Source organism: Ochlerotatus camptorhynchus, unplaced genomic scaffold (assembly GCF_037179485.1).
Source record: "Ochlerotatus camptorhynchus isolate MF236.1 unplaced genomic scaffold, CSIRO-AGI_Acam_v1.1 ptg000600l, whole genome shotgun sequence".
Classification (NCBI taxonomy): Eukaryota; Metazoa; Arthropoda; class Insecta; order Diptera; family Culicidae; genus Ochlerotatus; species Ochlerotatus camptorhynchus.
In genome coordinates, this window is record NW_027041080.1 from 47,424 (window position 1) to 73,025 (window position 25,602).

The 25,602-nt window shown below is 36.4% G+C and overlaps 1 protein-coding gene across 2 annotated transcripts in view; it reads left to right on the forward strand.

Moving 5' to 3' along the window:
* Window positions 1-25,556, forward strand: part of LOC135714034 (very low-density lipoprotein receptor-like) — a 52,320-nt gene extending 26,764 nt beyond the window's left edge. Inside the window, exons 3-10 of one of the 2 annotated variants that reach the window (XM_065237293.1) lie at window positions 11,186-11,296; window positions 11,477-11,596; window positions 16,154-16,270; window positions 18,848-18,961; window positions 19,102-19,241; window positions 19,321-19,411; window positions 20,289-20,501; window positions 20,862-25,556. In XM_065237293.1, coding sequence (XP_065093365.1) covers window positions 11,186-11,296; window positions 11,477-11,596; window positions 16,154-16,270; window positions 18,848-18,961; window positions 19,102-19,241; window positions 19,321-19,411; window positions 20,289-20,501; window positions 20,862-21,031 — 1,076 coding nt within the window. In that variant the 3' untranslated portion in view covers window positions 21,032-25,556. The remainder of the gene's footprint in view (window positions 1-11,185; window positions 11,297-11,476; window positions 11,597-16,153; window positions 16,271-18,847; window positions 18,962-19,101; window positions 19,242-19,320; window positions 19,412-20,288; window positions 20,502-20,861) is intronic. The other variant, XM_065237294.1, reaches the window with a different exon arrangement.
* The last annotated feature ends 46 nt before the right edge of the window (window positions 25,557-25,602 follow it).

Here is a 25,602-nt window from a genome sequence, read left to right on the forward strand (position 1 = left end):
TTTGGCCGGATTTGGCATCTTGCCATTACGGTAAAAAGGCCATGGAGTGGTACGCCGCCAACAACGTGCAGGTGGTTCCCAAGGACAAGAACCCTCCCAACACGCCAGAGCTCCGCCCAATTGAGAAATACTGGGCTATTGTCAAGCGGAACCTAAAGAAGACCAAAAAAACTGCTAAGGGCGAGCAGCAGTTCAAGGCAAACTGGCTTTCTGCGGCGAAGAAGGTGGACAAGGTGGCTGTACAAAATCTGATGGCAGGGGTCAAGCGTAAGGCCCGGCAATTCGGATTTGGAAAAGCGGAAGCCTAACTGACTATTTTTCCTGAATTTTATACTAATTGAACTTGAAAAAGAAATTTAATTTGATATTTTAAATAAACGATTTCACAGATTTACAAGCGTTTTCCCTTGACCAAATTTTGACCGTATCACCCTTTAGAAGGATGAGATGTATTTCTTTGTGTGCCAAACATGTAGTTGGAAAAAAATATTCAGGTTTATCGGTAAAGAGTACGGTACGAAGTAAAAAAATTTCAATATTGGATATTTTAGCACTAAAAACGTGAATCTTCTTCACATGAATACAGAGCAGTAGTGAGGGTTTATTATAGCTTTGGAAATAACGCCCTTTTCTTAACTGAAAAATCAAGTGCATGGTTTTAACGGCGCTAGTGGCTGAGTGTTAAGAGTGACTGCTTGCTCATCCCAGGGTCTCGGTTTAATCCCTCGAGACGGTCTTAGACGAAAAATATCTAGTCACATTTTTAATTCTCATCGACTTATGAGAATTCCCTTGGAATTGTCATGGGAATTGTCCTCAGAGTTCCTTAGAAATTAAACTCACAAATTTCTTCCGGAATACTCCTAGGCTTGCCCTTACAATCACAATGGAATTCTCCTCATGATTACCTGCTATGTAGTTGTACTCATAATACCCTTGGAATTCTTAAAAGGATTCATCTGAAGTTCTCCTCACAAAGCCCATTGATTTGACAAATGACATCCTAAAATATTTCAGAATTCTTTAGGGGATAACTGCAGAATGACCTTGGAATTAAACCCATTGATTCACTATCAATGAAATTAAGTCGTGTTAAAATTTACTATGCAGAAACTCTTTGAGTTCACCTCTTTGCCTTGTCGTCCTTGGCGTGAGCCAAATTGCCACCCCCTCACTACGTCACTGTATGAATAAACATATTCTATAAATAATTTCGTTGACCAAAAACATACAACAACTTGGGTGTGTGATGTTAACAGCTTCCAGCCACTACGTAAATTAAACATCCTCTTTTCGTTTCATTAATTCATCCAATTTCCGCTCATCATATTTACCAGCCATTGTCGTTTATCTCCTATCCCAATGAATTGTTCACTAAAGACGGTCACATTCATTAGTGTATAGTTGTAGACAAACAAAAATCATGCACCGAACCGAGAAATGAAAAATTTTCTGCTGTTGTAAAGTTTTACAAAAAGAATCCAAAATGTAATGCATTAATTAAGTAGAATAACTGCTGAATTATATTTATAGCTTTGAGTGCATTGCAATTATTATTTATTAAATATTTTTTTATTGATCCAATAAAATTAACTTAAGCAGTATTTTTACAAACAAAGGTGTTGGAAAAACACCAGCATTTCTAGTTAAATAAATAAAAAATATCATACTTATATAGTTATTACTCGCTTGTTCGAAATTTTCTTGTAGAACAGCTTTTTAATTATGAGTTCGCTAATTGGAAGACGTCCCAACTAATAAGTAGTTATCCCGTCAGAAAATTGTGTCAATGTAGCATTGTAATTTCATTGTTGTTAATTGTGAATGAACTAGTGAGCTGCTTTGCATGAGAAACTACAATTACAGACAGCTGAAAAACCATACCAACTAACGACTGGCATTCGGCAGATGGTATAAGGTTGTGTTTCAACCAGTGGGTGATGACTGTATTTATATATTTGCCATTTCCAAGTTCCGTACAATTTCAGCTCATGATGCAGGAATAACACGTAATTTTTGGAATGATTTAGGTGAGAATACTTGTAAAACACTAATTCTAACATTTCTGTACTACACACTTACAAAATTCATGTAAATTTAGGTGCTCTGAGACTGACATAAAATTGAGTCATAACAGACGTGAAATTCAGCTCAATCAAACGTACTTTTCGTCGAGTAACGATCTTTCAGTCTCGGCGCACTTAATTGTACATGACATGTTTGTTTACGTCTCAACCCGTATGTCAAAGATAGATTCCGTCACGTGTAAAATTAGTTATTTCTAAGTGTGTAAAATATGACAGTTTATATATCTACTTAGTGTCACCAATAACTTCAGTAAATTCTCAATCTAAGAATGGCAAATTTTTATATTCATCCATCAATTGCATACTATAAATGTATAATCAAATAATAACCACAAATAAGGTTCCATTTGCGCGCGTTATTCAAATTCAATAAAATTTCAACATAATTGACAAAAGCCCGAACGAAAACGAAACATAGAAGGAACAACGCAAATATTAGCTTACATGATCAAATTGTTGTTTCGTATCCTTGAAAGCAGGAACAAAAAGACGAAAAATACTTTTCTTCTACTCGATTGAATTACAGCGAATTGTTGTGTTTCTCACCCCAAGATACACACATGCAAAAAATGACTGTTGTCGGATAACTGATGCTGTTTGGGCTCTTGTTTGGATGCGCCTCGTCATGTTACTAGCTATTCTCAAATATAAGCTGATAGATGCTTTCCGAAAGTGAACGTCGAAGCGCACCGAAACTAACGTGTGATGTATGTGTACGAATCGTTACCGATGATACGCTGCTGAGCTATACGGCTACAACAGGTGAAAACGCGGAGTAAAATGAGAGTGAAAAAAGTTTCCCATTTGCTGTTCATCCAGAGCAGAACTCATGCTCTTATCAGGATTTAGTTTGTGTGACAGACAACCGTATAATGGTACTTGATCATATCAAGCACAACTCACCAAACCAAAGCTTACTAAACATAAAATTACGAAAAACAACTTACTAACACACAATTATCAGTAGAAAGATAACTTAACAAGATTAACGAATTCAATCCTTTCAGTAATTACTAAATTACCTAAATTAACGGTAGTTGGCTCGTCATCATGTTCATCTCCTGAATGCTGGCTTGAAAAAGGAGTAGCCTACACAAGTTTCGGCGTAGTGATTTTTATTTGTCGCCTGCTTGCTTTGGTAATATGAAGAGACTTTTAGATCAATTCGAAACCAAGTGCCAATGGCGTGATGTGCCAAAGTGTTTTTATAATATGGGTGTGGAGTGACCATGCGTTTTGAACCGTCTAAATTCGGATGCGCATCACCACTAGCCCTTCAGATCTGATCCCAAATCTACCGTGTGATGCAAAGGGTCAATCAGTAAGGTTTGAAGAGGACTTCAGCATAGCTAGCCTATATTGAGCATACATCTATACCCATCTACTCACATCCCGGAACGGTCACCATTGGAAAAAGGAGAAGAAAAAAAACACAGATAAGCAAAGGGCACAATTTAACTATTGTATTTCAATCAGTTATCTAGTTCCGCTAAATCAGTGGGCCTCAATAAAAAAAACCGTATGGTAAATCACCGACCAAATGTAACAACACATGCTATAAATAAGGGGTGAGATGAATATTCCTGTTGCTTTTTATATCAGTTACAGGAAGCATGTGAACTGGTGTCATTCTCTTACATACATCGAAGGCTCATGACCTACAATGGTCGAAAAGTTGACGGGCCTGTTCGAAAATTTATATGGCGCGGAATTAATTCAACATACTTCACGTCGTTTTCGCATTGGATCGGTCTTTTCACAACTTTGAATGATGATCCAAATCGTGGCACAAATTGTAAATGCCTCAATTTGGAACTATGGTAAGGCTTTGTGAATAAATAACGTAGCGCAGGGAGGGGTGGAGGGGGGTCAAGCATGCGTTACTTACTGTAACATAAGAGGGAGGAGGTTTATGGGAAATGTTACGTAACAGATTAACCAATGTAAAAAATCAAAAACGAAGATAAAAAAAATTGCTGTTCAATGAGTTCTTGCGAGGTGGGAGTCGAGTGAGTGAGCGTTACGTAATTTTAGGAAGGAGTCTTTCCAAGCGTCACATGCATGTTACAAAGGGGGGTGGAGGTCCAAAATCCGGATTTGTTGCGTTAAGTAGTTTGTGTGCCGCGCCTAATTGTGCAAATTTAGACACTAGTGCTCAAATTTTTGGCCTATATCGAACTCAAAATTATTTCATGATTTTATTTGCGTAGATAGGGAAAATGGATGTCGACGTAAATGTCCCTAATTTGGACCCATACATAAATTCAGCAATCAACTATATTTTCAATAGCGACCAAAAATATCCATTAGTACCGTCTCAATGATGCGTTCATCTAGATAAAATTGATAAATAGCAGATTTTTTGCGATGGGCCCAATCTTAGATCCATAGGCCAATATTTGAGCCATTTCCCCTATATGGTGAAATATATGTTCTAACGGAGTAGCGAAATAAATTTGGCAAAGCATGAAAGCAAAAAAGTTTATTTTAAGAAAGGACCAAAACCTGGTGCACTTACCCTAGCACTAATATTTTTGATAAATATGATAAAAGTAAAATGTTGTGTACGATTAGTGATTATGATAAATGAATAAACTAAAATTCACAATGATTGATGATTTAGATGATTCTTTTTAAAAATCATGATTATCATCCATAAACTACGTAGACAGTATTTGAGACAGTCTTAAGTCACTCTCTCCTTGCATAGACAGTCATTCATACAACATTTATCATGTAAAACTAAGTATGGTCACTTTCTAACCCCTCTCTCTGAGCTGTCTACGTATTTTATGAATAGCTTCTTAGAATCAAGAAAGTTTTTGAGGGACTTTAGACCTCCCTCCCACCTATGCAGATACGAGTGGACCCCATCCCACTAAACTGTATACATGAATTATTGAAGTAATGAAATTGGGTTGTTAGCGGAATGCTTAAATTAAACAGCAAAAAATGGTTATCTTCCATTTAATTCCACTTAAATAATTTTGGTATCCATGACAGATACGTTTCGACTACAATGTGCAGTCTTCATCATCGTCATTCCCACTAAAGAACCTATCAAAATCTAACCCCCTTAAGTACTCATCCCCTAGGTAAAAAAGTCAAGATCACAGGTATAAAAATGAAACTACATTGTGTAGAATCGGAACCTACCTAACTAATAATAACCAAAGATTTTACTTTGACTATATGTTTTTAGTATTACTTCTACGTGAAGTCAACGATTTACATAGTTGAAGATGCTAATTTCAAATAACAGACTGTAGTGGTAATTTGTATACGATAGATGGAGTAGATGCATCTATGCTTTCATCTACTCCATCTATCGTATACAAATTACCACTACAGTCTGTTATTTGAAATTAGCATCTTCAACAAAGATTTTAGTAAAGTAAAGAAGCAAAATCTATTCAAATCTCTAATAAAGAAAAATGAACAGGTTTATGAACAGTCCCTTGTGAATACCGCCAAACGGGGAATCTTTGATCACTTTTTCGATTCTTTTTCGAATATTTATGCAGAAATTAAGTTATTTTATACAACAAGTACTGGCATGTGTTGGCTACCATCGTTATACCTACTGGAGCATTTCGTTGTAATTACCTACTTTTGAAATTATTTTAGCATTTTGAAATCCATATAGGTGTTCCAGTAATAGTGGTGTATCTATAGTAGCGGTATGGAGGTTGTGCCGGAATAGTGAGGAGGATCCGGATAAGATTATTTTTCATCGGTAGCTCTCCTAACATAAAGCATATTTGCATATTTCAAACTTAAAATATGCCAAAAAGTGACGAAAAATAATTAATTTTCCTTAAGATTTTCACTCCTTTGCACCTATAGTTGCGGTATTGTTCCTATAATAGTGGAACCCATAAGAAACCAACGCATTCCACTATTATAGGAACCAAAGTTAGCAACTACCACAACTACTGAAACAGTGTTCCTATTAATGGAGGACGATATTTCTAAAATGTTATGAAATTTTATTACAATATAATATTTTTCTATCAAAATAGAGGTTGAAAGCTATAAATTAACGTATAACAATTGTGTGTACATCGTATTTTTTTTTAATTGATAAATTGGCTTAGTACCTCCTCTACTGGCTCACCCACCCTACTGGTTGGGGTAACTTTTCCAATTTAATTTTCATATTTTGATCAATACATAGGGTGCTGAAAGTCTTCAGTACGAGAAGTTCCAATTACAAGCAGGGAGAAAACAGTAAAGGACTGAATCCTGATTAATGTTGAGGATGATTCATTCCCTTCTAATTTCCCTACCTTAATTGCTTATCCTTGACAGATACGCGTATTTCATGTACAACGTGCAGGCTTGTCAATGTCTTTTACTAATACTCCATTTGAATATTAAGTCGAGTAGTAGTATAAGACACTAAAGAAGTCTGCACAAAAATGAGGCGCCGCTCGTGTGAGGGGCTTGGCTCTTGCTAACATTAGTTTTTATTTTTATTTTTGACGTAGGACTACGTCTTTGTGGACTATACTGGGGAGCAAATCAAAAAATGGTGTGCCGAAATAGTGTCAGGTTTTAAACGCTTATAACTTAACCATTTGTTGATGGGTTTCTATTATGTGCACACTATTTGGTTCAGATTGGATGTAAGATTTGTTTGGTATAAATATTATAGTAATTTATCATAAGTAAACTAATGAAAATTTATCAAATTGTATGACCACAATCAACCAAAACTATCGCGAGAACAGAGAGAGAGACGAACCGATTGTGAGGTTATTAAAGAACTTACCTGTAGTTCTTCTGTGGATATGGCGGTTGTCACATCGTTAGACATTGTACACGGTTGATGATACTAACTTAAAATTGAGTAAATATTTAATACCGTTGAACCACGTTTAGCTTCAATTGCTCAAATTGTATTTAAACGGCGCTCACTTTGAATTTGTTTACCGGGTACCCCTACAGTGCCCAATGGCACTACGCAATGCAATGCAATTTTGAGTTGAATTCGACAGGTACTGAGTTACTTTTATCGGCCGTGTAGACTTATATCCTTGATTTTCGTCATAGGTCAAGAAGAAGCTACAAAGTATGTGTTTGACTCGTAAAACCTGTCAATTTCACTCTCAGAACGTCACAATTAGCGATTTTATGATTCTGCTTCTCTGAAAGGAAATATATCCTCACAGTTCGTTAACACGGTTCATTGAGGTTAGAACGGTCAGTACATAATCTCATTACCGAAAGACGCGATATCACGGTGGGACGAATCAATGGACATCACATACCGGCGTCTTCTAGGAACGGAACTCAGACTGTCTAAGGATTCGGACCCATGGACCGGGGACCAATGTCTTTACTTCCGTGATCAGAGATTGAACCCAGGCCCTATGGGGTCGACTTGATGCCCGGCACCGATACACTTAGGTCTCAGTTTTACATTCCAAGCTTCAATACTGTCACACCACTGACCAAACAATATGTCCTGTCAGTGATTGTCACTCAGTTTGACTGACCCTCTTTCCATTCCATTCCATTTGATATTAATGGCTTGCTTAAGTCAACATCTCAACTGGATAGAAGGTTACAGTTAACACGATTTATTTTGTAATGGACAGCTCAGTTCTGAGCCGGCGCCGGTGGTGTAGTGGTAAGCGTGACTGCTTTCTCACACCCCAATGGGTCTGGGTTCAATCCCAGCCGAGGTCGGTGGGATTTTTCTGAGGCATAAAAATCTCTGGTCACGTCTTCCTTCGGAAGGGAAGTAAAGCCGTTGGTCCCGGCCCATGTGTGTTTGAATGGGTGCGATATCCTACGCAGATGTGGAAGCTGCCTTCCTGCACATTCGATTGCCGTCAATGGATTGCAATCGATGTCCGTCGGTGATTGGCACTAGATTGCGGAACAGAGACCGACGTTAAATAAAAGAATGAATGAATGAAGCTCAGTTCTGAATTCTTACACCCGGCAGCGCGACCATATGATTTAACTTATAATTATTTGCTTTATCCTGAAATCTCAACTAGATAGATGGTTGCTGTTTTTAGCAAAGTTGACCATATTTATAAAACCTATTGCAAAGCGGCCAGTTTAGTTGGAAATATCTTCACCAGCCGGCTCTAGTGTACGAAGTGACTTGCTGCCTTTGCTTGGTTGAGTTTTTTAGATGCACAAGGCCTATTGGATGGTGCACAGCTTAGTTCAGAATTCTTTCACCAGAGAAGTAAGTGTGCCTTTGACACAATGATTCTTTAAATTGAAATTTGGATAAGTTCTTCTTATTCTTTAGTTCTGTCTTCAACTTTAATTTCATCTGCTGTTTTTGACTGACGTCGTTGTGAAATGTATCGTATTGGCTTGTAATGTATTGATTTGTCAGTATACGATTTGCAACTTTCATGGAAAAAACAGCGAAAGAAAGTCGGACAAAGACTTATTAAAATGGTACTTTAATATTTGCAAATTTAAATACAGCCCTATGCCTTGTATAAACGAGTAGAGATCAGTTCAAACTCACAAAAATATGTTAAAATCAAATAAATTAATTGATTTCCAATTTATTGAATTGCAGCGTTCGCTATTTGTTAGCTTTTTGTTTTAACACAGATATAGGGCAAACTCAAATGAGATTCAATTGATCTGTCATAATTCTACAACATCAAAATATAATAATATGGTGGATTTTAAACTGGTTGGTACATGAAATGCATTTTAATAAGAGGATTTTCAGTATTTTCACTCCGGTTACAGTAAATACACATTATTCAGTAGGTACCTGAAAATTGGATGAACATGTTTGAAACCTACATAATTATGAATGGGATAGTAACTAATTTTTGAAATATGAAAATTGAATTCAATCAAAGATATTGAATATCGCCTAGTTTAAAAACTATTTATGGTAGAATAACATTAATACATCAATAAATTTGTAATTATTATTAAATTGAACAAAAAAAAAACAATCTCGTAATCCTACGCCAATAATGCGGTCATGCTTGGGCCATAACCCTTAACTATTTGTTACATCTCAAAATGTGACCAAATTTAGTGCAACCTTTTTCAATAAATCAGAAAAAAAATCAAGAAAAATATGGAGGCTAATCGATACAATTAACATTGAGTAAAAGCAGAATGTTATTAAGTGTGATGTGATTTGAGTATCACATCAACACATTCCTAACCATTCCTCCTCGGAAGCGGATGGTGCTTATACACAGTAAAAAATAAATTTTAATATTACATCCAAGAGGATGCACTTCAATCATGTCGAAAATTTCATGTAATTTTTATGACCACATAAATAAACAAATGCAGTAAAAGCAGCGTAATGTCAGTTCATGCATTGTATCAATGATAATTTTGTCCTTTTTAGCAAGTAATATTACACCATATTTTCGACATGATTGTAGTGCATACACTTTGACGTGATATCAATATTATTTTTTTGCTGTGTGGAGACTCAATACACAACTATAGGAACCTAACGCTTCCAACGTACCGCAACTATAAGAGCGTTTACCCTACACCATATTATTATCACGATTGAAGTGCATCCACTTTGATGTGATATCAACATATTTTTTTTTGCTGTGTATGCATTGCCTATTATAAAGTTCGAGATCACCAGTTTTTACACATTGAAGATGATAGCTAGTCCCAAGCATCATTGGTTGGTTCTTTGTCTAGTTACAAGTGATCTGGCAATAACGGAGTCAATCATGCTCGTGCTCATGCTCATTAGACGGGGAATCTAAAATCTAAAAAAAAAACTGTCTACGTAGTTTATGGACAGCCCCTAAATTCCAATGATCGATTTCTGCAGTATGATATGCATCTTCTTTTTATTATTATTCATTATACAGTCAATTCTTCATATCTGGATATTGAAGTGAAAAAAATGGTCACAAATCGAGATACATCGAGATATGGAGGGACTGTATTCACTTCAACACTCTTGGGTCATTCGTTTTCTATGAATGCATGTATCGGGGGCATCTTAAATTTACGTTTTTGTCCATATCTCCGGCACCAAATGGCCGATTAGAAATGCAGTTCAATAGCATTATATTTGAGCCAGAAATACACAAACTGAAATTTGTTCCACTCTAATCGGTTCAGCCATCGCTGAAAAATCGAGTGAGTTACACAGTAAAATTCCGATATCATCGAGCTGAGCCGATTGCTACATGACACTTGTCCCTCCGGGCCTTAGATCGAAAATATTTTTTCAAGTGATATTATAACCTTTCGGTACTAGGGTAAACGCTCCTATAGTTGCGGTACGTTAGAAGCGTTAGGTTCCTATAGTTGTGTATTGAGTCTCCATACACAACTATAGGAACCTAACGCTTCTAACGTACCGCTACTATAGGAGCGTTTACCCTATTCGGTGTACGCGATGATAATCATAAACTTGTTTTTTTTTTAAGAATATGCATGGATCAATTATAACCACAATGTTCATAATGATCATATTTATCATGAAAAAACACCTCTTTCGAAAGTTAAATAATTTTCTCCATTAACAACGATAGACATTGCCTGGACTGCTTTAAAGTTATCACACTATGGATTTGCTTGAAAAGGGTGTGTTTGTGTGTTTTGGAGGAAGACAATCCCTCGTTACAGTATCTTTTTCAGGAAATGTCCAATAAATAAAACCACATTAAGGAACAACGAATAAAAGCATCGCCAGAAGCCTCAATCTAAACGAATCAAATGATACTTCCTTACCGCGGTCGTACCCGCAATCGGTAGTGGGTGTATCACTTTGCATTAGGAATGCGTCGTGTGTAGACAAAACAACCACCAAAGACCAACAAATTACATAAGCTCATAAAGTTATGACCGTGTGAAGCTGTTGAGATCTTTTATCCGTGAAACTTGTTCGTTATTATTCGTGATTCTCACGTTCCTTGTGTTGGCACTACATGTATACATGGACTTGGGTATTTCTCGTTCGAACAAAACAACGGTAGAAAAATGCCAATAATCCCAGTCAGAATACACAAGTAGTATCAAATGTATGGAAATCCCTTATCACTATTTTGGAAAAGGCAGTCAGTTCTTGATATTGTATAATAACATGATTTTTACTCTTGTTCTTTCAGATTGCGGTGACGACGATTTCACATGCAGTAATGGAGATTGTATCACAGCTGAGCAGCAATGCGATGGCCATGAGGATTGTGATCATGGCGAAGATGAGCTGCATTGTTCAAGTGAGTTTCCGATCCAAATCTTCATTGTATTTGTCATTCACGTGTTATAAAACTATTCCGTCATTGGTGCACATTTTCTGTTTTCACATAACATAAATTGGCATCATTCGAATCAAAAATCAAAATTAACTATGCACTTTCTAATTGGGTACTTAAATTCATTGCATGCCTGTACACTAGAACGAGAATGTGCATCAAGTGAATTCCAATGTAACGACGGCCGTTGCATATCGAAAGAAAATGTATGCGATGGAATCAAACATTGCCATGATGAAGAAGACGAGGATTGTGAGTTCGAAGGTATATAACAATATTTTTATCAAAATTTATTCTAAACATAACCTCCCTAAAAAATGGGTACTAGTAGTGATATTCCAATTTCAGTGTAAATACAATTTAACACAAATACAGCGTTGTAACGGCTGGATGAGTTTGACCGAAAGGAACTCACAAATCCCGAAAATTTTATCGATTTGACATTACGGTAATCTTTCCGGTTTCGACTGTTGTTGATTATTTGGTGCATGTAGCTTCGGCATTCAGCCTAATAAAATAGCGTTGATTACCATTACGTTTTGGTCCTGGCATGGAACCTTCATCAGGGCTTGGCACTAGGAACTAACTGCTTTCCTCCTCAATCCATATCTACCTCAAAGAAACGTAGTATGTAATCGAATACACACTACAAAAAAAATCAGTTTTTATGCAAAATAGCTTAAAATAACAACAATGAAATAGATTAACGTGCTACAACCTGAAGGAATTCTCTAGTGAATGATTTTAAAGTTCCAACATCGATCGTTAATATCAACCTGAAATCGACAACGCAAATTTCGAATACCTTGTAAACAACCACAAGCCTCTGAACTGCCACAAAAGTGAGGTTAAATCTTCCCGTGATACAGGGTTGCATCGATTCACTTGTTTAAAAAAAATTATTTGGCAATTTGATTGATTCATTAAATGTTATACTGATAGTTTGTATATTAAGTTACAACAAGAGGTGGAAAAGTATGTGTTTGACTCATAAAACCTGTTCCGCTTTCAGAGCGTCACAATTAGCGATTTTCATGAATCGTAAAATCGCTGATTTGATGTTCTGTTAGCGAAAATATCCTCACTTGCCGGAGAAAACATGCTGTGAGGATATCTTCGTTAACACGGTTCAACAAGGTTCGAACGGACGTCTCATTATCGACGGATGAAGACGCCATCGAATGAATGAAGGTATATCGCATGCCGGCGTCTTCTACGAACGGAACACAGACTGATGTCGCTCCTTGAACAGTACAACGCGTTTATGGAAACTACACCAAGCTTGGTCACAAGCGGCGCCAGTGGTGTATTGGTAAGCGTGATTGCCTCTCACCCCAGCAGGCCTGGGTTCAATCCCAGTCGGTGCCGCCAAGATGTTCTGAGGCATAACATCTTTTATCACGCCTTCCTTCGGAAGGGAAGTAAAGCCGTTGGTTCATGGTTTGATGGGTCTATAGGTAGGGTCTTGGTATGGGAGCTGCCTCCCTGGCGTCGGTAGCATTGGTGCTCAGCACGGAAAACAAGATCGACGGAAAACAAATCAAGGAAAAAAAAAGCTTGGTCACATGCGTGAGGTGAAGAATACGAATATGGAGTTGTTTAAACGATGCTACCTCCCACACCATCCAGTCATCAAGAAGGCAAGTACCACTACCAAGGTTAGAATGGTTTTCGACGCATCGTGCAAGACGTCAAGCGGAGTGTCAGTCAAAGACGTGCTAATGACAGAGGCAGTTGTTCAGGAGGACCTTCGGCACATTATACTCCGCAGTTGGATACAACAGATTATCCTTGTGTCGGACGTTGAGAAAATGTTCCGGCAAATCCTCATTTATCTACTGGAACGGGCATCAACTAACTTTTTTTTTTCAACAACATTCTGCAAAATGATGTATAGAGCTTTTGTAGGTTTTGTTATTAGCTATAACTTTTGTTGCCTCTAACTTTTTTTTCAACAACATTCTGCAAAATGATGTATAGAGCTTTTGTAGGTTTTGTTATTAGCTACAAATTTTGTTAACAAGTCAAATCCGTATCTCTTATGCATGTATTTTACATTCACTGAAAAACAGTAGCAAGTTCTGCCCGCTCTAGTTCGTGATGCATAAGAGATACAGATTTGAGTAATGAGCAAAACTTGTAGCTAATAACAAAACCTACAAAGCTTTATACATCAATGCTGTTGATGAAAAAAGTTAGAGGCAAATGAATGTAAATGAATGTATGAAATGAATGCAAATGATTTTCCATGCCATGTCATGCCAAGTTTAACACGGTGATGTATGGCACGAAATCGTCACCTTTTCTTACTACTAGAAAGCTTCCACAACGGCTTTGGACGAGTAGGGTGTGGACGACGAAGAAACAGCAATGACCTTCCGGGTACAGTTGAATTCAATGATGTCAGGTGGTGGTTTTAAGCTGCGCATCGAACTATCCGGTAGTGCTGGAAGGATGTCCTGAGGAAGATTGCCTTGGACCCAGATCACTTGATCAAAATACTGGGGTTGACTTGGATGCCCTGCACAGATACACTCAGGTTTCATTTTTCAATTCCAAGCTTCAATAGTCAATACTGACACACCACTGATCAAACGATATGTCCTGTCAGTGATTGTCACTCTGTTTGACCCTCTGCGGTAACATCGGCAACAATATTCATGCAACAGTTGTGGGCACTATGTGAGAGAGATAATCAAGAGATCTGCCACTACCTTCAACGGTAGGAAAATGTCAAGAACAGCTTCTGCTATTCAATCAAGTACGCATTGATCGCTGCGTCATCATTCCGAAGACTGTCTCAACGGAGATCCACTGTTTTTTGGATGCCTTGCAGAATGCTGTATGTATGTATGCATGTATGTCTCTACATCAGGAGCCAGAATGTCGACTTCTTACATCCAAGTCAAGAGTGGCGTCGTTGAACTGGCAAATTATTCCAAGACTGCAACTGTGTTGCATAACGATCCGGTTCAAGGGAAAGTCGTACTGCTAGACAGATTCTACCCACGTTCTGTGTTATACATAGGCTTCTTCAGTGAATTGGACAACCTTAATCGCAAACAGAGTGTCAACAATACAGTCCATTACCCAGTAATCTCAGTGGCGACAGATATACATAACTTGAACATCGGCCGGTGTAACATCAATTGTATCATTCAGGGTGCGCCAGAACTACCTGAATATCTATGAAACAGCTGTGAGGCTACCTATAAACTACGTAGCTAGTATAGGAGGGAGGTGGTTGACAAGTGTCAACAATTCATGCATATATTTTTTAATTCGCCTGTCTACGCCAGAATGAATTTCTAAGGTAGTAAAAATTAGGTGCATTTCACAGGAAAATTAACAATGCAGAAATTAAATAAATTAATAAATAAAACAATAATTTAATGCTGCATACAGTAACATTTTACAGAATTTTTTAGAACAAGCTATTCTATGATTCTAGATCTCACTCTCTCACTCAAGCATCCTGCGATGCAAAAGGCCAACGTGGATGACTTTTTTAAATAAGAAATAATCTTCTATAAACAATTTGAAAAACTGATATCGTTAAAGTGAAGCGTGCCAAATTGCACCATGCAATATCTACCTGTAAAATGACGTCTACTAATTGGAATATCGCTACCAGGTTTTGATTTGACCCATCTATTTTAATAACACTGATCACACATGTTTACGCCCTCGCAATCGCACATGGAATTACTCACAAGGGAAGAGCATGCAGCTGAAGTTTTGTCCGCTAGGAAAGTTTACTTGTCACGATCACTCGTGCATTTCGATTATAGGACGTTGCGATGGAAAAGTAGACTGCCCTAGGGACAGAGCCGACGAGGAAGAATGTCGTAGGTTTTCCAACTAACAACTAACAATTCGTTCAGCAGTATTAAACTTATTTTTAACGATTCATTTTTTCAACAATCACTCTTCTTGCTACTACTAATCGTCCATTCACTGCTGCTGTGTGGCTCACTTTGTAACATCGAAAAAAGCATGTCCCAGAAATACCTGGCAGTGTGATTACGGACAGTGTATACCGCTGGAGCAGAAATGCGACGGGAACATCGATTGTCCCGATGATATATCCGACGAGCGCAACTGTCCCAGTAAGCTGTAAAACATGAAAATAACACAAAAGACTGCATGATTTTTCATTTGGATATTGTGCATCTAGTAGACATGGCTAGTATAACACCAGTTTAATAATTCGTGTTATTTCTTTTTGCCAGTAGAATAACATTTTGCATGAAATTTTCTAGTAACTAGACTCGTAGCTAAAAAGTCCAAGCAAATTTGATGGCTTTAACAACAAGTGAGTATTTGTTTCCAAAATTTCTTCAACAAAGTGAAATTATACAGCAGCGTTAATTGACACGTGTGCCATTGCTATGTTCGACTGGAATGTACCTTTTCGCAGCAAGGGCATTGAGCTCATTTCCATGTCACGTTCTTATGCAAATAAGATGTTTCTGTGCTACTGAGAGACGACTGTCATCGCTTGCTAATCTTTATTTTTAGTTTCTTTAGTATATTGGTCATTGTGGCCAGTCATTAATTATTGATTTTAGAAGCACATCGTTCATAGCTCGTGAATCTATAGTTTACACGTAGTACAGGAGATTACTTCAACAAATTACGTAATAACGGTTCTTAAGACCCTACGCAGCTAAAAAGCTATAAATGCATGTCAATGTCTAGATGATGATGTATTGATGTCCAAAACGGTGAAAATAAAACATGAAAGCGTAAATCTATTCCAAGCGCAGATGCCTTTTGTCATCCAAAAATTCAACTGTAAGTATCTAACATCGCTTCTAGGTGACGAATGTGGTGTGCATGAATTCCAATGTCTCTTGGATAGAGTTTGCATTCCTATGGAGTACCGCTGTAACAGCCGACTGGATTGCTTTGATGGATCTGACGAGAAAGGTTGCGGTAAGTTCGTCGACAAATTAGCTGCTCTTTTGTTGCCAACCGCTATGTTTGTGTTATGTCTTGTGATTGCAGACAGTTCTTTTTCATAAATGCTTTAGGCCGCGGCCAGAGTAGACGGGACACGCGAAGCGACGCGGCCAATTCAGAAGATTTTTATTATTTATTATTATTTCTTGCGTGAGTCGCATCACGTCGCGCTGCGTGTCGCGTCTACTCTGACCGCGGCCTTACGGTTTGAGCAGAAAAGTAATCTTTCAGCTATTCCTCAAACGCAATTGACCTGACTGTGATACATAGATTTGATAATCATATTTAGAAAGATAATGATCATGGCAACACCATGCTGGCGTAGACTGATGCAAAATTTGAAATGTTCACTGCACAGAACTCAAGCGCTTAGCCTCTAAAAATATTAACTTATTAACTAGAAACTGACTGTGTTCAAACCGTTTGAAGGTTGTATGAAAATTACTATGGGAAAACCAGCTTTTCGGTTATTACCTTCTAGCGTTTTCCATATTATTTTGAGAAAAAATTCGATAACTCTCCATGTAGAAAATTTCCACGGCTACAACTTTGCTGAAGATCGTCTTTCAGCCTCATGGCAATCTTATGACATGATCAAGAAACTGCTTTGCAGGCAACACTTATTTATGCAGAGTGACAAAGTAGCCATGATTTTGTCCTTTATTCCGCACACCAGAAACACCAATTTTGCCTGCTAAGCAGTTGATTATGCATGATCATAGACATCAGCTTCTAATCATACAACGTGTGGCGAAATTTTGCTACCCATGACATTTAAACGAACATTAAGATTTTCATATTCACGATGAGGATGATAGAATTATTTCTGAGAAACACTTAATAAAGTGTCCATGAAATAATATCGTATTCACTCATGTGGGAACTGCAGAGTGCTTTTTAAGCCGATTAGAGTTGTTTGTTTACATCTCATTTAGCCAGGGTAGCAAGATTTTGTCAGGCGTACTATGATTAAAATTAGTGTTGCAAGTTGCATGCAAGCTGATCACCGAACAATTTCGTAAAAATTTAAAATTTTACAACAGGCTAAATTAGACATAAAATTATAGACGTACCGATGTGAGTCTGACGTATAAAAAACTGTTATCGGTGTATCCAAAAGGTCAGCAGCATTTTAGTCGAAATTCATTGTAAGTAATCTTGCCAGTCTGAAACTTGATTGAAATCCATAATATCAGGTTTTAATAAAAAAAAAAATGGTTGTATTATGCATACAAATGAGAAGTTGAAAACTAACATTGAAGTGATTTTTGTTTTCAAGGGGCAAGACAACTTAGATTTATTTTAAAATATCATCAAATACTTCTAAATGTCTACGAAAATATCAAGCATTTTCAAAACCTAATGCATGTAAAAAGTAGAGCTTTTTTTGCTGAACAATGATTGTTTTACGGATACTTTTGATTTTAAGTGTAAGTCAATAAAATTTATATATTAAACAATATTTTGATATACTCAGCCACTCCTTGAATTTTTCTAACTTCCATAGTGTCAGCTACTGAAATGAACATGTGGTAGGGATTTCATAAATGTAAAGGATGGCTTCAAACGTAAATTAATCTTCAAGAGATTGGTTCCGTTTTACGGATAAAGAAGAAGTTCCATAGCAGCTGCCAAATAAACGAGACTTCAAAGAATCGCCATAACACATGCTTTAAGTTTGTCAATGCTGGCTATGTTTTTTTCAGTATTTAGCTCATTTTTATACTTCATAAAACTTAGACAGCTGCGGTAGAACTCTACGATAGCCACCGAACGGAAATTTTTCTTAAGATCCGCAATAGCTCGTAACTAACACCACCATGAACTCATATCAAAGTTCTTGTAGAATTTTCCTCAACATTTCCTTTTTTGATGACTGAATGCCATATTTAGTTATTTAAATGGTATTTTAATACCAATCCAATAAATATTTTTGGTGTTAGATTCATAATTCCGAAAAATAGTATTTTAGCGGAAATGAGAATTTACAAACTTGTTTCTTACAAGTATATTTATCACACTCATTCTCAGAGCGATATGGTAAAAGACTTGAACGTAGGGAAACCAAATGAGCTCAAATATTGAGAGAATGATCAGGATCTGATTTTAAATCGCTGGATCAAAACCTATGTTTTGGACCAGCCCAATATGCAAAGCTTGTTAAAAGCTGAAGCATTTTGTTTTAGCAGCATTAGGTAATTTATGCCTGTAGAAGCTGTTCTACAACTAAATTTTTTAGTTAGAAACGATTTGACGATATCTGCAAAAGTTGACGATCAGTAAGGTAGGTAGGTTGAATGTTTTTGTAAGTTTTCTTATTTTTAAGTCTGCATGTATTCAGCTTTGACGCTTTCAGTGTTTTTTTATTGGCTTATTCGTAGTTATTTACAATAATTCTTCATTTCTACACATCTAAAATATCTGACAACAACAAAAACTTCTACTACTACTACTACATCTGCATGGTAATGTATTAACCGTTATTGGACAATTATTGATGAACTTCTGACTGTCCATCCTAACAACTGCATGGTTCTGGCACGACAACAGAATCTTGTAAGGAAGATGATTTCCACTGCGACAATGGCCACTGCATTCCCATGAGCCAAAGATGCGATCGCTTTCATCAGTGCAGCGATGGCAGTGACGAGAAGGGTTGTAAAAGTAGGCTGTGTTTATTTTTACCTATGTTTAATTTTCTTGATCACATTTTTAGTCATCCAATCATGTTTGCATCGGGCTTGTTTTGTTTCATATTTAAATTAAATGGTTTGTTTTTTTTTTCTTTTTTTTTTTATTTGTAGCGGAAACATGTAGCACTCAAGAATTCACCTGCCTAAGTGGTGAATGCATCAATGATCGTGATTACTGCAATGGTATCGCGGATTGTGATGATGGTTCCGATGAACGTGACTGCCCTCGGAAGTGCGATGACCGTTATGAGGTTTTATTTCTGAATCATTTTGAGTTTTGTATTTAATTTATGTATTATCTTTCTTTCATATTTCACAATCATTCTTTAGTTCACATGCTCAGATGGGTCTTGTATAGCAAAAGAAAATCATTGTAATGATAACGACGACTGTCCTGATGGCAGTGACGAGATCGGCTGTGGTAAGTAGTGAAACAGAGGAATGTTCAAAACTTCATGCCTTTTGCGTGTTTGTGTTGTCGAAGCATCAGTACCGTCCATTTTAAGATGTAGTTTGTAAAAAAAATCGACTTTTTCACATTTATGTTGCATTGTATGAGCTTCATTATCATGTTTTATCTTTATTTCTTAAATGTAAACTTTATTGTTTGCTCTGTGTCGTCCGCCTGTAAGTCGTATTGAAATGTATAGTATATGTTGAGTGGTTGTTATAAATTTCATTTTTAAACGTATTTTATGCATATGCACATTTTTCAACTTTCCCATGCAAACACATTCTATCAAAACCACTTCAAAGTTGATACAGCTAAATTTAACATAAAATTCAAAAATATTAGTGACTAATACAACAACCACGATCATCATCTTTGAATAATAATGATCTACCTTGTGACATAAAAAAAACTATAAACGACAGCTCAACAACGTACTATGACTATCTGGCTAATATGCATGGAGACGTAAGGATTTCGTTCAGCTAGTTTATTCAGTACTTCACCACATGTCCAAAACAGAAAAAAATATGAACCTAATTAATCGTCCTTTTGTCCATTCTAAGCACCGTCGCTTTTATCATACAAACGAAAATGCTTTGATGATGTGATTTCTCTTAATAAATGTAGCTCATAATTTGATACCTTAACCTTAAGATACACAAATTGTTTGCCTAAGGTCAAATGAAAAAGTATTTATCGAAAAACAACTGAGCAGCAAAAACTCTCAAAAACTCTTACGCCTCCATGCACCAAGCAACGGAACTGAATGCTCGATCAAATAACATTGCAATCAAAATACATCGCCCCAGACCTAAATAGATCAATTAATTTTTATACCACCCAGACGATAACTCGCATTTAAAATCATTGGATCATCATCACAATCGTGCTAGCGCTACTCATCATCCACACCATGGCCAACATCAGCCGGCTCACGGCAATCGCTGCGGACGCGACAATTTCCAGTGTCACGATGGCATATGTATAGCAGGCTACAAAAAGTGCAATGGAATTGTTGACTGTCACGACGAGTCCGACGAACTCGATTGTCCATACGGTATTCCATTCGTACTCATAGGTCCAAACCAGCCGACTCTAAGAATAAGCTTTCATTCAACTTACAAGAAATACCTTTCGGCCACTATGTTTTGGCTTGAACCACACCAGTAAAGCCTATTCTTAGAAGGTTACTTGGTTTATTTGGGGTCCATTCATTCAAAATTGCTGCAAGCTTTGACTGTTTGTGTTAAAACAGCTGTAAATTGGCTTTTCGATTGACAAGCATAATCCATTGACCTCAAGAAAGATACGAGGAGACATTGTTTATTTGCACTGGCTTTGATATAACTCACGACTTTTTTTATTGGTTGCCCAATCGTTCCATATTACAAACAAACAAACAAATGACAATCTGCAGCTAACGAAGATGATGATGAAATCTGCAGCAGTGATGAATTTTACTGCGATGGTAGATGTTTGGATAACAGCTTCCGCTGTGATGGTAGAATTGATTGTCAGAACGCAGAAGACGAGGATGACTGCGAAATTGCTGGTAAAGTTTTAATGCGCTTTATATGTAATGACTAATGAAACTAAACTTCACTAAATCTGCCAAATACTACACACTTAGAAATAAATAATTTTACACGTGATGGAATCCATCTCTGACATAAAGGATCAGACGTAAACAAATATTTCATGTAAAATTAAGTGCTCGGAGACTGAAAAGTTCGTAACTCGACGAAAAGTACGTTTGATTTAGTTGAATTTCGCGTCTGTTAGGACTCAATTTTATGTCAAAATTGACGCTCGTATATGTCAGTCTCAGAGCACCTACATTTACATAATTATTTCTTAGTGTGTAGAAAATAAGAACACATAATTTTAGTACGTAGCTTTACTAAAACATGGCTAATGATCTATAAAAAAAACTAAATGAATCATAAAGCATTTTTCAACAATCTATATTCTGCAGTTATCATTCGCTGGTTTGGACGGTTTTGAAGCAATCAAGCTTTGTATAAAGAGAAAGAGAAGAGTTAGTCATTTCCATTTAATTCCACTACCTTATTGGCGTATCCTTGACAGATACGCGTATTTCGTCTACAATGTGCAGACTTCTTCAGTGTCTTGTACTAATACTCGACTTAGTACAAGACACTGATACAAGGATAAGCAAATAAGGTAGTGCAATTAAATGGAAATTACTAATCCTCCCCCTAATAAAAATTTACCATACAAAAACAATAGAAGCTATTGTTACAATACAATAAAACCTTTTGTTCAATCAATAAATGTTATTGTCAAAAATAATAAAAAAATACAATAGAACTTATTGTTATGTACAATACAATCTTTTGTTAATGGGACACTTACAATAGAAAAGGGGGGGTTGTTAGTTACCGTAACCTTGAAATAATCTTTTTTTTTTTCGAACAAATTTAATCTCATTACAATAAATTTTATTGTTTTTTATTGTGCAAAATTTTGATTTCATAGAATTTGTTGTAAACCTATTGTGGTGACTATTTCATTATTTGACCAATACAATAGAATTACAATAAGATTGATTGTCAACAATCGAACCTATTGTATTTTATTGATATTTTATTGTAATTTTATGGTTACTTTTATCCGGGCCTCTTTTTCTTTATACAGGTATTCCACTAAGACGTCCACATTCATCAGGTTTAATCAAGCTTTGGTTTTCATACAAAACAGCTCACTAGATTTTTTCCAAGTATCACCAATAAAATGCCATGGCTAATTTTCAAAATTTTCTAGAAAACCCTTAAGCGAATGATGTCTATATTTATTTGCTAACCCTTTCGGGATGCTTGGGTAGTCTATACCCACCTTCTATGAAAAAAAATTCAAATGAAGGTGATTGACAGACACATACTTTCATCAGCAAAGTTGTACGGTTGGATACAATAAAAGAACAAGTTTATAGCCAGATTTATAAATAAATATCCAATTCACTATGAGCACGGAATTCAATCTACCGGGGCAAAATTAATAGCTCCGAAACGAAGCATTTATGTGACTTGTTGTCTTAGAAAAGTTTCTCATCATAAGCATAGCTGGCTCCAAAATCTAACCTACTCTGACATTCCGGAGGATCGGCGGCTTGGACAAAGTAGTTTATCTTCTAAAAATAAACAAATCTTCTCAAGCTGTCAAATTCCCCAGCCTACTGTTTCCGGGTTATCTGGAAAACATAATAATATGTTTTTGAAAATCCTGTTTTTCAATCTGTTTCGATATTTTCATGAACAATCTAAAAAATTTGTTCCACATCATATTTTTGCTATCGTGGAGTTCTTGTAGATGAAGATCTTCCCTGTTTTCTTCATGACTACAATAGAGTGGGTCAACTGCAAGACAACAATATGGTGGGTCAACTGCTCCCTGCTGCTGTTTAGATCTGTATTGAGGTGCCAATTTTGAAATAAATTTGTTATGATCTGAATTTGCGGTAGAACTTTAAAATTTGCAAGGTGAAAATTTATTTTTCTAGTCTCGTATGGGAAACGGAACGAAACAATTTTCTTGTCAAAAACTGAAAAATTGTCCAATTTTGACCATATTTGACACTTACATTGGGATACTATGCAGAACATCTTGGTCGAAGATCATAATTTAATTCAATAAGAGCTTCAAAATTGTATGTAGTTTTTTGCAAGCGATTTTTTGAAGCCTTGTTATATATTTGACACCTGCGGTTGAACTTCTGCTTCTTCTTCTTGGAATTAATCCGGAAATAAATCTCTGGAAGAGCAATAATCAGGACCATTTTTTGGTATAATCAGATTATGCAAAACGCATCCGCCTAGATGGTGCCAAAACCTAGCTATTTTCTATAACATTCTTCCGGAGTGATTCATGACTTGGGCGTAATTAGTTTTGTAAACAAACACGTAAATCACCGATTGCACGTAACTCACTCTGGACTTGACGTCTTGAACAAAGTTATTTATCTAAAAAAAAACAACTCTTCTGAATATGTTAAAATTCCACAGCTATAATACATTGATTTATCATTTTTACTTTTACTGAGGAATACACTGTCATAGTGCGCCAGGAATGCAATTTTGTTGGACAAAATTAATAACTCCACAACGAAGCATTTCCGTGTTTGTTGTCATATAAATTTTTAATTTTTTTGTTATAATAATATACCATCTATTGACAAAAACAGATAGTTGAAAAATCCTAACCTTTCACTCCTGAAATTTTGAAGAGTGGACTATTCTGAAGTTGTCAAAATACCACAACCTATTATTTCCGAATTATTTCGAAAACATACAAAGAAATGTTGAAAAAACTGTTTTCTCAAAAATTTTGGTATTTTTATTAACAACAATGATTTTTTTATAAATATTGATGAAAACGTTCTAAAAATTAATAGATCTTTCACTAAGGAATAAACTTCCAGTAACGCCTGGCAGATTACCTTTTCGTGGTACGTTACTGGCATTAAGATTTAAGAGGAACAGGATTGTTTTTGTAATCAAAGGAACACATGTTAGTCCTTTTTACTTGTTATGCCTTGTTGATAGTGACAAGACTCGGCTTTGTCCACCAAGGATAACCTTGAAACAAGGAAAAAAATAGATAGGTAGTTATTTATGATCTTTTCTTCGTTGTTCTCTTTGTTTGAAGTGGTTAAGACTAAGATTCTAATGCATCGATGTTATGGCTTGATTTTGTTGTGAAGGAATCCATTTTTGACTGACAAAGGGGAGCGCCTTTGGGGGAAGTTCTACCGCAGGTGTCAAATATATATAACGAGGCTTCAAAGAATCGCCTGTAAAAAACTTCAAGTTTGTCTATGCAGAATTAGTTTTTTTTTGTGTTCAGCTTATTTTCATAATGGCGGTAGAGCTAAGACAGCAACGGTTGATCTCTACGGTAGTCACCGGACAGAAATTTTTATTAAGATCCGCAATATAATAGGTAAATTCACTGAAGACACCAAGTGACGCAAAAGCTTCGTTTTTGCCGTTATCAATATTGTTCCACTAGATTACATTCCTGGCCCATAGTACAATGAAGTATATTTAATGATTTTACAGATTTGTTATCTGATAATCATATTATTTAGTCTATCCAAAAGATTCTTGAGTTTATATCTGAAAATTTGCATGATCAGCAAAGACTTCAATGATACTCTCACTATCGAAATATATAGGCAAGTATTTTTCGAAAAATTTTAACAAGAAACCAACAATATTCATTTGTACTGTCCATGTACATGTTCTACGAAAAAATGATGAAAAGAAGATTTTAATTGCTGGACCTAATCTTTAGATCCAGCAGGCAAACATTAGCTATTCCTCTAGGATAAGTTTCCTAGACTAAAATATAGTTTAGAATCTCCAAACTGTTCAAGACTATGATTTACTAGATCAACATGGGTTTGTACGATGTCCTGGTCCTCAGCAACTCAGTCAAAATAGGTTCATGGATTATGCACATAATTTACTATCTATTTCCATGTAGTGTAAATGTTCTAATTTTGACCAAAGTGTCCCTAATATTGAGTCCATACTTAACTGCGACTGTATCAATGTCCTTAGCAACGAAACATATCTAAATAGATTCATGGAACTATGCGCATCATTTACGATACATGTCTTTTGCATATAAGATGTCTAAGGTTCTCCAAATTGTCCTGGATTATAGATCGATCAATTCACAAGTGCAACCACGACTGAGTCAATATCCCTAGCAGTGAAATATGTCCATGCTGATTCATTGAGCCAATGAGCATAATTTACAATCCATTTCCTTGTGGATATGATAATCTAGGTTTCTCAAATCGTGGAGTTCAGATCAAATTGAAACTAAAATTCAACTAGAAATACCACGACTGGATCAACATCTTTAGCAACGAATCATGCCACTGCACACTAGATTGATGCAAAATTTGACATTTTCACTTCACAGTGCTCAAACGGTTCCAAATGTCAGCCCAAAGTATGTACCTGCAGAAAGATGTTCTGCATAGTTTTCCCAATGTAAGTGTCAGATCTAAACAGCAGCAGGGAGCAGGGAGCAGGGAGCAGTTGACCCACCATATTGTTGTCTTGCAGTTGACCCACTCTATTGTAGTCATGAAGAAAAACAGGGAAGATCTTCATCTATAAGAACTC